This window comes from Epinephelus lanceolatus, chromosome 3, assembly GCF_041903045.1.
Source record: "Epinephelus lanceolatus isolate andai-2023 chromosome 3, ASM4190304v1, whole genome shotgun sequence".
Taxonomy (NCBI): Eukaryota; Metazoa; Chordata; class Actinopteri; order Perciformes; family Serranidae; genus Epinephelus; species Epinephelus lanceolatus.
The window spans coordinates 41,583,964-41,602,465 of record NC_135736.1 but is presented as its reverse complement, the minus strand read 5'-3'; the positions used below and the strand labels follow the sequence as shown (position 1 = coordinate 41,602,465).

The 18,502-nt window shown below is 42.0% G+C and overlaps 1 protein-coding gene across 1 annotated transcript; it reads left to right on the top strand.

The window, feature by feature from the left end:
• The first annotated feature begins 245 nt into the window (after window positions 1-245).
• Window positions 246-15,458, top strand: pdgfaa (platelet-derived growth factor alpha polypeptide a). The gene is made up of 6 exons (XM_033623572.2): window positions 246-1,021; window positions 1,307-1,403; window positions 6,451-6,558; window positions 6,956-7,149; window positions 12,443-12,569; window positions 14,799-15,458. The coding sequence occupies exons 1-6, from the start codon at window positions 959-961 to the stop codon at window positions 14,807-14,809; spliced, it is 600 nt and encodes a 199-aa protein (XP_033479463.1). The 5' UTR covers window positions 246-958; the 3' UTR covers window positions 14,810-15,458.
• Window positions 15,459-18,502: the final 3,044 nt, after the last annotated feature.

Here is an 18,502-nt window from a genome sequence, read left to right as displayed (position 1 = left end):
GTAAACTGCTGGGAAAAGTTGTGTGAAGTGGTGATGCAGTCGTTTATAGATTTGAGTCTAGTATAGTAATATTCAGAAATAAACGATGCTTTGCTGTAGTTTACTGCCTGAGTTTGCGCTCCTACAATGTTCTTAAGTCTATTATGCAAAGCGCGCTCACAGTTTATTGCCACGGGGACGCGCACGGCTATATCCTGTGACTAAAAGCATCCCGACTTCATTCACCCCGGAGATCACAGGGCCGCTGGGAGCAGACATCAAACTCCTCTGAGCTGCAGAGTGGAGAGTTTTTTCCTGTTTCTTCAGTTGATGCCGCTTCATTTTTCCTCCTCGTATCCAGGACAGATCTGGTTATATCTGGAAGTTTCCATTTAAAAGATGTGACCAGTTTTTAATGATTTGCCCACACAAAGTGCCACGATGCTCAGCGCTGCAGAACGCACAGATATGTGATTTTGAAAGGATTATACCGAAGACAGAATGATGGATATTCTTGGATGTGTGAATGCATATTTATATTTCCACTGGACTCCAGTGGTGTTCCTGTGATGCCAAACCGAGGAGCTGCTGGACATCAACTTAACCTCACTTAGGTTTGATTGTTTGATGAGCTTTGATGCTTCAAACTGGACGAACGGCTGTGCCACTGTGAGCTTCTCCCTGCAGATTTACGGCCACTTTATGTTATTTTTGGAAATCACCTACAGTGAATTGCGCTGAATACAGGAGCAGAACACGCTTGGCTCTCTTCTTTATTCTGTCACTTCATTTCATTCGGGAGGTTAAACACCATCTTAAAGTTTTAGACGCGCCTGGCTCGCTGTTTCATTGAGGTCGTGGTGGTGGCCAGTTTCTCCCGAGGGATGTTTCTGGGCTCCCGAGAACAGGGAGCGACAGCCCGGCTCCTGCAGTGGACCTTCGCCTCGTCCTGGTGCCTATGCAGCGGATCTGAGAGGAGATGAGAGCTGCGGTATACCACCTCCTCGCCGGCTGCCTCTGCCTGTTACGCACCGCTGCTGAGGTAAGCCGTGCGGAAGTGTGCTGTGGTTCATAATTGCTGCTGAGATTTGTTACGTGTTTGCTGCAACTCATACAGAAACTAAAAGTTAATTGTGGAACATACAACAGATTTAATTCACAATGCGTAATTACGCACAAATTCTTTTGGCGCAGTACGAACACTGTCCTTTTTTTTGCAACAAGTTGGCTGTCACTGAGTTTCAGATTAGTGGTGCTTGTATGATTGCATGATTTTTTGCGCAGATTTGTATCTTCATCCCTAATAAATGACTTGTTCTTCCCACAGGAGTCTCCTCTCCCCCGGGAGCTGTTGGAGCGGCTCTCCCGTAGCGAGATCCGCAGCATCAGCGACCTCCAGCGGCTGCTAGAGATAGACTCCGTAGGTAAAGCGCTTCATTATAATCCAACTCTCTCAGTCTCACAAGATGGGTTTGTGAGCCCTGCAGCAAAATGAGGTTATTCAGCAAAAAATCCAAAGTTTGTTATACGTTAATGCACACATACCTGCTCAGCTGTTTTTCAGGATAAATGATTAATATGAGGATAAAATGCATATGAACTTTTGAAACTAGGAAAAGTGCTTGAATCAATCTTATTTTAGCATTTCATTGATAGAAACCTGAAATAACTAAAAATGATGTACCTGCAGCTTTGGACGATCTTTAGTGCCGGCAAACAGCAGCCAGCAGAGGCTTGCATGAACCAGTGAGGGCTGCTGCCTCCCTCCCTGTCTGATCCTTAAAAGACTCTGAAATGAGGTATTAGTTGCATCTGGTTCAGTGCACAGTAAGAGGATGCTGTCCTCTCCTCTCATTACTGGAATGCCTCCCCGGATGTTGCTGGGAAACCAGCGGCTGGTCTTGCTCTTTACACCCTCTGTGAACCCAGAGACAGAGTTAACTTTGTGCTTATCAGCCACTGCCAATGGGTCAACTATGAAAGATGTAGATTTGTAAAGAAAATGTTTGTTTAAAGGGGCATTCCAGCAATTTTACACATCAGAATCAGTTTGCTGGTCACGTTAAGTACAGCTCAACACGTGAAACAGTTGTTTGTGGTCTGCTGCAGCGGCTCTGGGGGAGCTTTGCCAAGTCTGAAAAAGTGATGATGTCACAGTGATGCCAGCTAATCTTGGGCTGGGGGAGTGAGCGTTTTTATGGGAAGCTTGCTTTAGAAACTGCAGAGGGTGTGGAGTTTAAACTTGAGAGCATTAACCAGGCGCAGAGGGTCTCCTGAAGAGTTGCATTGTGGGAATTGTAGTGTTTTTGCAGCTCAAGCCACACTAAGGACTAAATATGTGTTCCTCTTGTACTGGGAAGTAGGAATATCCGAGTTTCCAGTCTGATTTTTTTTTTCACTGGAACGCCCCCTAAAGTCAAATTTCCAACTTGGAAAGTTGGAGGAACCTCACCAACCCGGACCTCAAAAACATATGGCTGCTCTGAATCAACAGTAGTGAAAGCTTTTGTAATGTACTATTAGCAGTTCTTCCTTCTTGTTAGTGTCTCACTAAAACACGTACTCACTGTCCTGTCCAACTATCTGTGGAAATTTTGCTACAGCTTTTGTATGTGCAAAACACAGTGTAGTACATTATTATCAACTAGTAATGCAAACAATGGCTAACCTGGCTTGAGCTGGTATTGCTAACAACATTTTGGTTTTCTACTTTGTTTTAATGGTACACAGTGAACTCGGGTGTGAGGTCATTCCCAGCTCCCACCTCTGACTTCAGAGGTAAATGGAACGCGATATAATAGTTTGGATATCTCGACTTCTGCTGCACCATTTCGACCATTCTTTTAAAACAGTTTTTGTAAGTCCCTCGCAGTTATAAAAATGCAATACAACACCTTTAATTTGTGCTGATGGTGTTGGTTGGCCCTCTGCTACCAAACTTCCTGCCTCTAGAGAAACCCATTTACTACCCTTATTTCCCTTTAAGTTTAAGTAACAACTTCCACAAAACAGTCATTTTAATTAAGTAGAAGTTTTGATATCAACGTCCATATTACATTACAGTATCCCTCTGCTTTCTGTGAAACACTAGGCATTCAAAGAAGGGAATCTAAGTCTATTGTCAAAAACAATTTAACCTTTAAAATCCTAATTGTGACTTCTGTCTTCCTGTTTGTGGCATCTATTTTTAGTTGAAGAGTAAGTTCAATCTTCAACTGCAAAATGTAAAGGATTTTGTTCTTTTAGCAACTCAAAAAAGAATGTAAACACAAACTTTCTTCTTCTTTGAACTTCACGTTGCCTGTGAAAAATAGTTGAATCATTTTTTAGTGTCTGCTTTTCCGAGCGGTGCCACCATTAATCCTGGCATCATTGAGATGCAAATGCCGAGTGTGACGGCTCCCCAGCTTGGTGGGGGTCAAGTGGCTCACTTCATTATGCTGTTGTCATGCTGCCCATTATTGGTCTGAGAGCAGGGCCCGCTGGAAGGCTGCTGCGTTGCTATGTATAATTCATGCTCAAATTCCTGCATGTCAGAGCAAGAGACAGGAGAGGAACAGACGGAGAGAGAGATGTCGAAGGTGAACTTTGTTGTGTTTTAGAAGCACATTGTGTATATAGGCGGGCGTGTGTGCGTGACCGCTTGCACACACAGCTCTCCAGCTCTCCATGCAAGCGAGAGTGATAGGTGCACACACACACGCACACAAACACACGCTAAGACGTGTCAGGTTTGGTATTCAGAGTCAAATTAAAACAGTCCTGCTCTTCTCAGACATCATTTATGCTGATTTCCAAGAATCTTTTTGCACACACACACACACACACACACACACACAGAAGTCCATACTACATACACAAATTTAGCTCAGAATTTATTGCCTCTGAACAAGTCTGTAGATATCCTGTGGTTTGGCAGTATTGAATTGGTCTGATGGGTCTGTGAACACTTTAGAAACGCTTGATTGACTTTTACAACATCTCATGATACTCACACACATACATACACACACACTCACAAAGGCAGTGCACGGTATAAAACCTGCAGGTCTTTGTGGTTTTTTTTGCCTTACTTGGCTGCAAGACAAACTCCTCCTTGCATTAATGTTGTTAATGTAAAGATGACATGTACCAACTTACTCAAAATGAAAAAGATGTTAACATAACAGCAGTTTAACAGTTGTTCTGTTGTTGAATCTCACAGCCTCACGATCCTTTTCTGATACAAAGAATATTTTTAGCACCGATCTTAAAAAAATGGCCAGAGGTCTCATTTCTAAACACTGCATACGCACAAAACAAGGCCTCAAAGAGGCGTACGCTACTTTCCACGCAAAAGTTGTGATCTTTAAAATCAGACTTGATGGGATAAACTTTCACCAGTGCTTACAAACACTTTGGAGACGGGAAATTGGCACCGCAGATGGTGAGGTGAAAGCCTGATTGGAGAAACTGTCACATGTTTTTTGTTTCACGTTTGGCTTTTGTCCGTATGTACATTTTTAGTATGAATCCTATGCACTGTTTTAATGAATGAGACCCCAGGTCTCACAAAACTATGAATGAGAGATTAACTGGACTCGGATATATATTTCTCTTGTGTAGCAGCACAGATATCTGGGGGACAGAGTCGATTATCAAGGCGGCTGTGTACTTCATCAGAAGTGCTCATTGGATGGCTTCTAAACATACAAATCTTAACACATGTCAAATGTTGTGCAAAACCTTCATTTTAAAGCTAATGCTGCGTTGCTCGACTGTTCAAAACCATTAATAGTATCACGTGATACACATGGACCAACACCGGCATCGTGTCATTTCTGAGGCCGCCTCCCCTTTTGGGGTGTCACAACCCACCTCAAAAGCTACAACATGAACGGGAGACAAACGACCTGGCTGACAAGAATGATAATTTATTTACAAGAAACATAAGTTTAAAACAAATAACACAACATGTAGTCAGTAATCAGTAATGAGATGCATGTGTGGGTGCGTGGCATTGTGTGTATGTGTGGAAAACAAAGAAGAAAACCCAGAGTTGTCCTCAGGCCGAGAGAGAGGGAGATGAAGGGTATGCTGGAGCACACACCGGGCCCAGGTGTGGCTCAATCAGCCATAGACCCTCCTCTCAGCTCCTGCAACACAACAGATGAGAATGAGCAAGCGAGCCATCTAGAGTACAGGAGGAGGGTTGTCACAGGGAAATAAATGTGCTGTCCCATCAGGAGAGATACCATGAAAATGCTCAAAAGTTGTTGTGTAGCAGGTTAATCAAGGCTTTCACACTGAGATTTAAGGCACATAAGATTTGTGAATAATGACTGTCAGTGTGGTGAATCGCTAAATGATGCTGCTGGCAGTACTGATGGATAGTGAACATTAGCTTGAGTGGGGGGCTGCTGCAGGACAGTCATAAAGTGCAGCAGTAAATTACTGCATACAAATATTAGAATCCAAACACATTGACGTTCATGGGATCTTTCTATCTCCCAAAAATGGACGTGGCCTTGATGTTCTGCAGAGTACCCATATGTAACAGCAACACTTTTACCTTCCAACATGTTTGGACAGCACATTGTACCAACGTTCTTTTCAAGCATACCTCGGCCTTTAGCCAAACATTAAAAAACAACATTAAACCACGTGGATAAACAAAAAAGCTCAGTCACCCATACCAGCGCTCAGAGAGGAGGTCAGTTTGGCTCGTGACTTGATGACACTTAGAATAGTGTCCTTGCTTTTATAAAGTGTTTCAACTTCTGGCTCAACAAAACAGCATTTTCTCAGCTGCAGATTTCTAACAACCCACGAAAGACCTCACAGTAAACTCCTGATGCAGAGTGTGTGTGTGTGTGTGTGTGTGTGTGTTTTCGTGTCTTGATGTGAATTCGATTTAAAATGTATCTGATACACACAGTGTTTCTCACTGGCTACATTTACATGCAGAGAACTCAGTAACCTGTTGACAGATACAAACACCATAACTGAGTTAGAATAACGTGGTTAAGCTTGTGCTCTGATCAAGAGAGACGTGGTGAAGATATCTGTAATGAACAACTTGCTGCAGCATGTAAACATCCCACTCCTTTCAATTTTTTGTTTATCGGTCAGTCGGTCAGTCATCAATGTGTCTGGATAACCAGATGATTCCCTCTTTGCCTCGACTAACATTTTGCTTCATATTAAGATATGTAGAAAATGATTTTCATGGTCCCAGAAGATGAGTTCTGATGTTTTCAGTGACCCCCCTTCACCGTTTGGACCCACATTTTTATCTTGAACACAATCAGCAACAATCCAGTCTAGTTACAAAACAGCCAGACAGACTTCTTACATGTGTTTTATCCGTCAGTGAGGTCTCTTCATTCATGTGTGTGTTTGACAGGGATCTGGGAATATTCATGAACGGTTTTGTTAACAGTGAGACTGTGTGATGTCTGAACCTGCGTGTGATGTTTTGTCTTTCTCCAGAGAACGAGGTGATCGAGGAGACCAAACACAGCTACCACAAGGACTTCTCTCACAGCTTCCCCGACCAGAAGAGAGCACACACACACACCAGACGCAGAAGGAGCACTGGTGAGACACACACACAGTCAAACATACTTACACACACTATCAAGGTTTTAGAAACTGAAAGACGAGGGCTAAATGTACAAAAAAAAATCTAAATATGTGGAATAAAAGTTGGTTTGGTTTCCACTGACGATACTACTGTATGTTTCCCTGTAAAATAAAATGTCTGCCGTGTATTGCACCTGGATCATTTAGATGACAGGGTGTTCTCTATGCAGATACATTGATCAAAAAGAGTCTAATCTATCAGTACATATAGTACATGTACACATTTCATCATAGTACTAGAAGTCTGGAAGATAAACCTAGTGCTAGTGTCCCACAGATGGAGCACATTTGGTTTCAAGTGCACATCCCTACTAACTTTTCTGTAACCTTTGACCTTTTTGCTCCCCTGCAGTGGTGGAGGAGGCCTTGCCAGCAGTGTGCAAGGTGCGAACAGCGATCTATGAGATCCCCAGGAGCCAGGTGGATCCCACCTCAGCCAACTTCATCATCTGGCCGCCCTGCGTCGAGGTGAAACGCTGCACCGGCTGCTGCAACACCAGCAACATGAGATGCCAGGCAGCCCGCAAACACCACCGCACAGTCAAGGTACAAAACAAGAACTTGTTTTTACTATATATTATGTGTGAAAGTTTAGCTTCAGACATGAGCATTAGGGTAACCCATTTTGTGTTGTAGAGAAGCTGTAAGAAAAGATAAAGACGACCTCACATTTTTGTCAATAGGACATTTGTTAATCAATCAGTCATGCTGTGTTACCTTGAATTTGTGAAGAATACTTTGATTTTCTCACACACCTCCTCCGAATATTTCATTCATTGATTGGTGACCACATTGAACAACAGCAAAAATCTGTATCAAAACTTATGTTTACAAACTCTCAAACAACTTCTGCAGTACAATCCAAGTCTTATGTATGCAGTCGTAGGCTCAGTACTTCCCAAACATGCATTAACTCTAAAAAATCCTGGTACTGGAGTCTGGCTTTGAAGAGAGCATGGATAAGTTTCACTTCAGTATAGTTTTAAATCATGGGGTTATAGTGAAAATGCACGTGTTTGGAAAGTACAGAGTGGATAAGTGAGACTTGGATTACACTGCATGAATTCTGTAACAGTTTGTTGATATTTAGTAGTTTTTTGATAGTTTTGCTCTTGTTAAACTTTAAATCAATATGTTATGATTAAAAATTTTCTGTTTTCTTTGGAGGCATGCAAGAAAAACAAAGTTTTCTTAATGAATTCAAGGTAACATGGCACGACTAATTGATTCAGAAATGGTCATTTTATTAGTGAAGCATTCCTTTTAATAAAATAGTAACATGACTAATGAGTCCCCGTGTCAGCTTAGGTTTTCTAAGGGTTCTCTGGTTTCCTTCCACAGTCCAAAGACATTTAGATTAGGTTAATTAATGTTAATGTGAGCCTGAATGGTTGTCTGTCTCTATGTGTCAGCCCTGTGATAGTCTGGCGACCTGTCCAGGGTGTACCTGCCTCTCACCCAATGTCAGCTGGGATAGGCTCCAGCCTCCTGCGAGCCTGTACCAGGATAAGTGGTTATGGATAATGAATGAATGAATGACTAATGAGCCATTATGGCCCCTGTCAATATCATTCTCATTGTTATCATAGACAACACACTTCAGACCAACCAGCAGTACAGATGGTTTGAACTTTATGCTTTCATTGTAGATGGTACTGAGATATAGACAGTAGCTTTTGCATTCCACCCCGAGTATGAAAGTGATAAAAACAAACAAAATTGCAGTTAAAGAGGCAAAAATGTTACTTACCAAACTGTCATTCTCACCATTCCAACGTGCTGGCATATTTGTGGTAAACATCGGTAATCGGTCGACAACCAGTTTGTAAAAGGCCTCTGTTATTTGTCTTTTAATGGCACCGACCCTGGACACACACAAAACTAATGATGGCACAGAGCATGTAAACACACAATCTCTTACTGGAGGTATACACTCTACACCTGCCAGAAACAATTACTCCCCCCAGCTTTACCATTGTGTGAGTGTGAGTGTGTGTGTGTATTGAGAGCCTGGCAGTGAGTTAGTTCAAGAACATAATAGCTTCCTTTTGATCTCTGCCAGAGCTGGAAATAAGACTCAGTAAACCCCAACTGGTTCACAGTCGCAACCTGCCAACTGGGAGCCGACCCAAAGTGTTCGTGTGTGTTTGTGTGTGTGTGTCGTTCTGCACACAGGAAAGGGATCTAAGCTGTAGTTTTAAATCATGAGAATAGCATTATTAACTCAACTGCTGATATTTATTGTGTAAATATGAGCATGTGTGTGTACAGTGTTTGCACATTTTGATAATCACAGCAGTTATTCTAATTGCTGCTCATCTAAAAAGAGTTTGGAAGTATTACCAATATTAAATTAAAAAACTGCATGCATGCAAAGATTAAAATGTGACATAAAATTAAAAGAATGAGCAAGCAGAAATACAAGAAGAGTAAAAGAGGGTGAAACGAAGATGGGGATTAGTGTGTGTTGCCAGAGGTCGAGAGGGAAAAAGCTAAGAAGGAGAAGGAGAGGGCAAGTTTGATTCTCTGCGCTTTGGCCCGCTGATACCCAATCTGAGATGAAAGGACTCGTCCTTTGTTTTCTTCCAGAGGAAATCAAAAATAAAGTCACTCACATGTGCTGAAATCCAGCGTTCAGAGAGTAAGCGGTCACGAGTGTAAGATGCACTCACACACAGCCTGAGGGGAAATGGCAGGGCTGAGGTTTAGGTGCTGTGTCCATGTGTGAGACAAAGACAGAGAGATAACATTAGCATCCTAACCTCACTATAATCATCATATCTGTCTGTGTGACCTCAAGTGTGAGAGTGAAGCAGTGGGGCTGACGTTCAGCACATTTAAGTCCATTGTATTCAGCCGGAAAATAATGGATTGACCCTTTGGTTTTGGAGCAAGTTGCTGCCTCAAATGAAGGAGTTCAAGAAGAAGGGTGAGCTTGAGCATGTGATCAAAAGGTGAACCTGTGTGATGTTGGCAGTGATGTGGGTGTTGTACTAGACTCTTGGGAGTTGAGCCTGAAGGGAACTTCCAACCATCACCTGTGGCTAGTTTTGCAATCCAGTCTGCTAAGAAATGATGTTCATACGCAACAAATTTGTTATAGCAAATATGCTTAATGAGAAATGTGGAGACTATAAAAAAATGGATGTAGCTATGTGACATCACCCATTAGTTTGTGGACTATTGTTTTGATGTCTCAAGTTTGGCTTTTCGGCTATCACCATCTTGTTTTTTTTGTTTTTTTGGAGCCAGAAGTGACCATATGTGGGCGAGAGGCTGGTGCTGTGGAGAAGACAGGGGTGGATCTAACTAAGAAGCCAAGGACACTATTGACAGACAGCCTGACACTGAGTGTCCTGCCTTTGATAATGCATAATGTTAAGCCTTAATAAAATACAGTTGTTATGAACAGGGAACTTAACGATATAGACTAAATCTGTTTTTTTGCACCAAGCTGTTAACATGATTATTTCTATTGTAAAGTTGGGCATTTTGCACTTTAACATTGAGATTGACTGGCTGCTTGAGCCAGCCTCAAGTGGCCATTCAAAGAACTGCAGTTTTCGGCACATTCGTGTTGGCTTCATTTGTCAGCCCAAGAGGTTTGGTTGTGATAATGAGGGAACACTTACATTGAAGTTACCTGCAAACTGTTCACTGTCAACATGTTTCATAACAGTATTTGCTTCTGGCAACTAAAACATGATTAACCTTTTTATGGGTATGTTTTTAGGTGCTTGGTTGAAGCAAAAGTTTCACATTTTGGCAAATACGCTTATTTGCTTTCTGACGGAGGGCTCTAGTTTCCCGGCGCGGCGCAGGGTGGCGCAGGGTGGCGAACCCCGCACAGAGCTAGTTTCGAGCAGCGCAAGCGAGGAGAGGGGCTCACTTGATTGGTGTGATGTGTGTAAAACCCACTCCATGCCTTCTCTCCTCCCTCTTTCCGACTTGCACAGGTAGGAGGGAAGGAGGTGGGAAAGAGGAGTAACTGCGCCAGCGCGCACGGTGTGCCAAACTTGCAAAATCTGCCTGGCCACACCCAATTGGCGAAGCGCAGGTTCGCTGCGCCTCTGCCTCGCCCGGTCTGTGAAACTAGAGCCCGGAGAGTTAGATGAGATGATGGATACCACTCTCAAATCTGTCTGATAGATACACAGTATAGTACAATATGAAATTGCAGCGGATTAGCTTAGCTTAGCAGCTGGAAACAGCTAGTCTGGGCTGGAACAAAATCTGCCTTGCAGCACCACTAAAGCTCAAAATTAACACGTTATATCTTGTTTGTTTAATTTGTACAAAACCAAAGTGCAAAAACAAATATTCAGTGTTTTTATGGTGGGGATTGTGTGAAACTATGTCTTGGCTCTGGGCAGTTGCCAGGCAACCAGTGGAGACTCCAGGAAGTAACTGCTTGAAAAAGTCAACACTCACTTGAAGATGAGGCTTGAGATGTGACGCATTTGCTTTGTCTGGTATTTAAACTAAAACCATTGTCACTTCCTAACCGTAACCAAATGCTTCAGTGCCCCAAACCTGTGCAGTCCAGAATGTTAACACCGCCATAATCTCCAGTGTGAACGTCCTGTAAATAACCATTTACTAGACACATGTTGCCACACAGTAAAATCCAGACAGCTCATATTTGCCTCCAAAACTAAAGTAAATGTAAATGAGTGGTTTATAAAACACACTCTGTGTTTGTCAGGGCTCATTAGCATCTGTTAGCACTCTGTCATGAAAGGTAGATCGTGGCCTGATTGGTGCCTCTGCAGCTCAGCTCCTCACCTTAACTGAACCTCCTGGGTTGCTGTTGTAAAGTCCACGCTCACAGGGTCTGTTCAGACTTGAAGCAGAGATGCTTGTGCAATCAGACCTGAAGCTCCACCGACTTGGCTCCCTGTCCGAGATGTGAGCGTCAGCATGCATGTGTGTGTTATTGTTTGTTTTACAGTATGTCAGGTGTATTGATGCGGCTCATGGACTTCTGTTTATATATCTCAGTGTGTAAGACTTGTTGCTGTCTCAGTTACCAGGCTCAGACACTCAGTGTCAGCAGCAAGTGTGATGTGTGTTGACACAAAACAAAAAAAAGCTTCACTTACTGTCAGTGAAGTCAATTCTCGGGGTGTTAATGCTCTATTCATTCATCCAAACAAGAGCAGACACACCTGTGTGTTTACACAGCTACGGTAGAGACGAGGCTGTCATCTGTGAATAATAAGCTTAAGAAAGACATTTTTCCTTAAGTACTTGAACTACATAGTGAGAGTAATGTTCTATTCAGCATTTTGCTATGCAGTAGGTGCCCCCTTAGTAATTTTCTTGCAGTTTTTAGTCAGACACACTGTTGATCAATTTTACCTTTTCCTTCTTTGTGTTTGTCTTTTGGAAGGACTTAAAAAAAGACCTGACCCTCTAAATTTGTGGAGAAATCCAAAGCTTGCCAAGCCTGCTTTGGCTAGTTACAGCTGCTTAGCTATGACTGGACAGTGGCTGTAATTATTTAAAGTTTAAAAGTCCAGTGTGTCCATTTAGTGGCATCTATCTGTGAAGTTGCAGAACAAATTTCTCCCGTGTGCCTTTCTTCAAAAGCAAGGTGGCAGATGCGAACAAGTGATCTGATCTACAATGACCTGGATAACTGAGAATCTTCAACAACATGTCTCATTCTACAGTAACGAAAATACAACTCGTATTTTCAGGCGATTATACACTTCTATTTCTGCCAATAGATGTCTCTAAATCCTACACACTGGACCTTTAAACATAAGTCTATCGAGAGCTTTGTGTCCTCTGTGTGATTCTTTCTCACTCTGTCTCTCTCTTCTTCCCTCTCCAGGTTGCGAAGGTGGAGTATGTGCGACGGCGGCCCAAGCTGAGGGAGGTGCAGGTGAAGCTGGAAGATCACCTGGAGTGCATGTGCACCAACAAACGCCACATCAGCCCAAACTCAGACACAGACAACGGTGAGCATGCAGCTGTGTGTTTGTGTGAATGTGAAGGCTGCTCATGTCTGAATGTGTCTACTGACATCCAAATGAGCTGATAAGAGATCTGAGGTATTTACTGTTTTTCCTCTCTCCTTGAATTAGTCCTCCCTCAGGGCAACACCCCCTCACCCTGACACACACAAACACACACTCAAACACCTACTCACACACACACACACACTCTCCTAAAGTCTTCTCTCTGTTATTCAAATCTCTCTCCTGAATTAGAGCCAACAACAGATAGCTGAATTTATAAAGATGCTTTTTTCCCCAGTTCCAACATGTATTAAAACCGAGATGAATGGAGATGGGGTGTTAAATTTTATTTTGTGTGTGTCAGTAACTGAAACATCACAGGTTTGATCCCCAGGACAGGAATATGTCCATCACCCAGCAACTTTACATCTGTGACATTAAATACAAACTTGTCTTCTTGCTGGATGCACAGTGAACACAGTACACCAAAATTTAAAAATCGACTAAAAGTAATAATTGTACTTTTTCCACTGAATGTCCCCAGAAATTATATTACACTGGAGGTCTTGCAGTTGGAGTATCCTGTAAACAAAAGGTCACAGGGTCAATCCGTGCAGCAGCCGTGTGACTTCCTAATGACACATCTATCTGCTGACTTCCTGCAAGTCACTACGTCATCAGCTGAAAGTAGAAATTAACATTTAGCCCCGTTCAGACACGCACCTTGTCACGTAAATGTGACAGCAATTTCACATTATTTGGTCTCAGTCACAACTGCACTCTTACTCGGTCAAACATAGTATGATTGCCGAAACATTTTGTGGTGCAACACAAGCCTGAATTTAATGTTCTTAGATTAACAATGAGCAGCACGGGTTAAACACAGAGTAAGGGAGATCATATGAATGTGTGTCTTTCTGCTTTTTGAGAACAATGTATTAAATTGATCACGTTACTGTCGCATATGCACAAATTAACTACAAAACGCTCAATGAGCCGGTGTCAAGATAAATCTGACCAACACTTCTTATCTATATTTCTTATTTGCATTGATGCATTACTGCATTAAATTATTATTATTCACAAAAATGCATTACATACAACATGTAAGTAAATGAAGATTAAATGCTCCAGTTTAAAGGAGCTGTATGCGATATTCAGAGCATTAATACAGCATCAAATAACTATTTCTTATAGGCAGATATAGTGGAGTAATGGCATCCTGAGCAGAAAATGAAGTCACAGTCCCTCTGTGTGTGTATGTTGCAATCCAAGCTTCTCTCTCTCTGTTCGTCGTTGTGGTAGTCAGTCCGGCTGCACATGCATGTTAGGGCAGCAGAGTCCCTGTGAGTCCCAGTGTGTGTGTCCTACTGGTTAGCTAATCAGGCACAGTGCACGACCCATGGGAATCACGGTGGAACGGCATAGTTGCGAAAGCGTATAACGGCCATGCTTCAACAACATAAGACTTCAAATAATGTTTTTTATCAAACTCAACTGGTGACCAAAAAAACCCCCCCAAAAAAAACACTCACATTAAAAAAAAAGAAGTAAACAAGTTAAACGGAGTCCAGTTACAGTTCAACAAACGTGTAAAGTTTTGTATGAAAATACAAAAACAGGTCCACACACCAGAAATTGTTCTTTTTGGAAATTTTAATTGTATCACCACATGTAACGTTTCAGGCACCAGCCCTTCATCAGACAGAAATGGCGACACACCCCCATATATATGTATATATATATATATATATATATTAGTATATATATATATATATAATGGTTAACAATGTTAACAACAACAAAATTCAATTATAAAAATATCTTCTTCTACAATTTCACCTTGAATTTACATGTCATTATCACATTTTGTTTGTCTTTTTACCTGATGTTTTAGTCATGTGTTATTGGTCGTACATATTGAGGTGTGTCTCCTTATCTTGTTCATGTCTGATGAAGGCCTGGTGCCTGAGATGTCACATGTGGTGATGTGATTCAAATTTCCAAAAGGAGGAGTTTCTGGCGTGCGGATCTGTTTTTGTATTCTTGTATTTGTTCTTCTGTCTGGCTCCCAGTATTTATTGTATTTGGATGTGCGTGCTGTTTTTTGAGTTTTTTTGAGTTTTTTTGAATGCTGAAACTGCATAAATATTGTTCAGGTGTGAAAAGGAAATATGTTTAAGGATGAGTTAGTTTATCATGATATTCACTTGACTATTATCTCAACAGGCATCAGGTGAAGAGAGACGGGCAGATGGAGGACAGGAAGAGGAGGACGACCTGAACCAGAGGACGAGCACCTTCAGCCTCTAAGATCTCCACTACACCACCTGCCATCAAGTGACTGTAAAAGGTTTGATGGAGTGTACTTTGACCAGTGACCTTTGGGAGGTTGGATGGAGAATAACTGACTCATATGGACCTCAACTGTACTTTGAAAGGTTTGCGAAACACTGAGAGCAAAAAAACTGCCAGAACATGAAACAGACAGGTGGTTTCCTCGCTGTGATTTCTCAAAGGCCAAAAGAAGCAATTAAATGCTGAATATGCAGAACACTGGCAGAAATGAGGTGGATTCTGGGATATCGAAGGACTTATTGCCTGCATCTTGTTCCTTCCCCAGAGCATAAACCGCTCAGCGGCTCGGATTATAAACTGGGTAGAATCCTTTCTAGAAACAGTGACTGGGATTAGGTTTTTGTACTCCAAGATTTACTCTTCCTCAGCAACACTCACACACACACATGCACGTATATCCTCTTATTTTTTATAACCTCTGATTTTCTATTGCTGTCTGTATTTCTGGTATGTTATCCGCATAAAGAATGGAAGGCAGAAAAACCTCCCAACATGTTACTGATACTAATAAACTATTTATATGAAAACAAAGTGAGCGTGATGATCAGAAAATGACTTTTAGAGGAGCCTGAAAGAGAAGCTGAACAGGCTTCTGTGTTTGTGTGTGAGAGAGATTATCTGGAGGATCATAATACCGAGGCTAAAACCCCTGTGAATTTGTAGCTCAGAGTCACACATGCATAAAACCCTGCTAATGGAGAGAATAGAGATATGTATGCCGTTAGCACAGTGGAATTAATAACAGCTAACAGGTGATTTTTCAGTGTTGTCTGTTGTTATTACAAACTTGAGCGGAGGAAATGACAATTGACTGAGTAAAGAGGAAGGTAAATGTTTTCAGGGCTGACCTCACCCCATGACAAACGCTGGACGAGACGGTGACCTCATATCAAAACACAGCACATCCGTCAGCTGCTCGCTCAGTGTCCATTCTCATCAGTGTTTGTGTGTGATGAGGAACTCTCTTTGTTTCTCCCTCACTTATTACAAAAATGGCACACACGCACTTCCATTTAGCCCCTAGTGGTACTGAGTAAGTAGATCCAGTCATACTGTTAACTACAACTGTGATAGGCGACTACAAATTAAGGAAAATAAAAGTAAGTTGTAATGGATAAAAGATTAAATAACTGTGGTTTATAATGATTTCATAACAGCTAATGGCCGTTGTTAGGCACCACGTGGAGGCTTTTTGCCTGTATAAAATGATTACTACATAAACCTGGCAATGTTTCATAAAATAAACACAAAGCAACAAAAATGCAGTCAATTACTGATAAGTAATCATTCCTCAGCCAAGCAATTTAGTTCCTAAGCAACATTTAGCAAAATGGTTGCCAAGCACCACACAGGCGCAAGTGGAAAGTGCTGCCTGTTTTATAAATCCATGGAGACATGGAGCCAGAGAAGTTCACCCAATGGTTAGTACACCTGATGTTTGGAGAAAGACAGAAGAAAAGTTCTTATGTTGCATTTACATCACAACTGCATATGCATCTACCATCTGCAACTATTATGCTCACATTCTCCTGGCTGTTGTCACTTTGCCACTATTTAATTTAAAGTGGCAGCAATGACTTGTACTTCTCCAAGTAAGCGACAGGACACAGTGGGTTACCTCGCTGCTCAAACACAGATTCCCTGAGGCTCTTCTTGTTTTTTTCTGCAGCACATTTGTGCCTTGTTTAATTTTTACCATTCTTGCCTTGGCAGATGATAAATGACCATGCCTGATAGGTGACTAATCGACAGGTGTGTATTTTCGGTGAGTCAGACCACCTCTTTGGTCCAAACTTAAATGTCTCAACAACAATCAGATGGAATGCTGTGAAATTTTGTACATTTGTGTTCCCCAGAGGATGAATCCTAAAGACTTTGATCCCTCACTTTTTCTTCGGCATTTGTAGTTTTGAGTAGATCTCTACAACTATTGGATGGACTGCAATACTGCTCAGTATGTGGTCACTGGGCGTCTATGCTTGTGAGCAGTGTTAATTTTGTTGACTTAAACAATAATGAAATTTTTTTTTCCATGACAAAAACGAGATGGCGTCAAGCTAAAAATAGATCTGTACCATGAAAAACTAAGACAAAATCTATTTGTCACTTTCGTTGATGAGGCGTGATGTGACGAAAATGTTTGTGGTGGACCACTGGACATTAAAAACTGAAAACAGCCATGCTCTCAGTTATCTTCAAATGCCACATGAGTGACAGGCTGGTAAACTCGATGTTAAGCTAGCCAGCAAAAACACTCGCATCGGAGCAACATCAGTGGTTGGTGCGAGTTGTGAGCTTTAATTCAGCTGTAAATAATCACCTGGTGTGTCTGACGGATGTTGGAAGTGTTGAATGGATTTGAGGAGTTTGTTTGTTGCAGTGATGGCTGTTAGCAGTTAGCGCCACTTGTTAGCTGCTGAACGGCAGCAGAGCAAGCAGCCACTGGCCACCAGATTTCACGTGTTGGTCCCTGCAGGACTCTAATCTGGATGGTCTCAAGAGAATTTTCGTTGACTAAAACTTAGTCTCGCTCATCAGACCTTTCTCAAGAAAAAAAAGGTCTGGCTGCGCCGACTCTCACTTTAAGATTGGAGAAAAAAACGCCCCGGCTTTTTTTATTTCTTGCAACCAATCACAATGTTCTTGGCGTTGCCACAGCAACGGTGCACTTGAAAACTGCTACACAACCGGAGGTGGGTGGCTCGTTCCGCTCAATGAGAGGCTAATCTATGCAGCGAACTTCCGCCCACTCAGACTAACTAAAACTAGACTAAAACTGTGAAACTAATAAACATTTTCTTCTCTAGACTAAGACTAAATCTAAAATAGCTTAACACCTCTTGTGAGCTTTAAAAAAGGTCAGCTACATTTAGTTCTGATGCTCTAGACAGAAACATTTCTACAGTACAGGCTGAAACAGCCAATTTGAGCATTGTGAGCTTGTGAACGCTCATCTGTGATAAAATAATATTAACTCATTGACCACTACTGGCTTTTCTCCCTGAGCTTTCAACCGCGTCCCCTAGTCGTTTTCAGGAGTCATCACCATTTAAATGCAAGTAAATAATCTTAACATAAACTTTGGCTACAGCTGTAACGTGTTGAAACCAGAATCATCACTGCTTTGTTTCATGTTGCAATATTGAAATCGTCTTTATGTAACAACTACTCTGGTTTGAGGAAAAGCAGCCAATTAGTAAACAGCAAAATAAAGAGAAAATTGTAGGGTTTATTTTTTTGGTGGTGAAGACATGATGTTTTTTTTACTTCCCTCGTCCAAACCTGAAGCCATGGAGTCGAGCATTGTGCCCACGAGCCCATTTCAACCCCTGCTGGCATCCCACAAACCTGCTGTTTGGACTGGCACTCTGCGGTTCCACGCAGCTTGCAGCCATCTCAAGCAGCTCTTTATGTTTCAGACGTTAAACACTACTAGGACATGCTTCAACAGCTGACTGCATTTTCAACAAGCAGAGGACAAAACAAATGTTTGTTGGTTGTGGTGGTGAAAAAGCAGACGAAGCAGACGGTCGGATGACTTCATGCGAGCCTGAGGTCGCTTTGCGTAACTCACT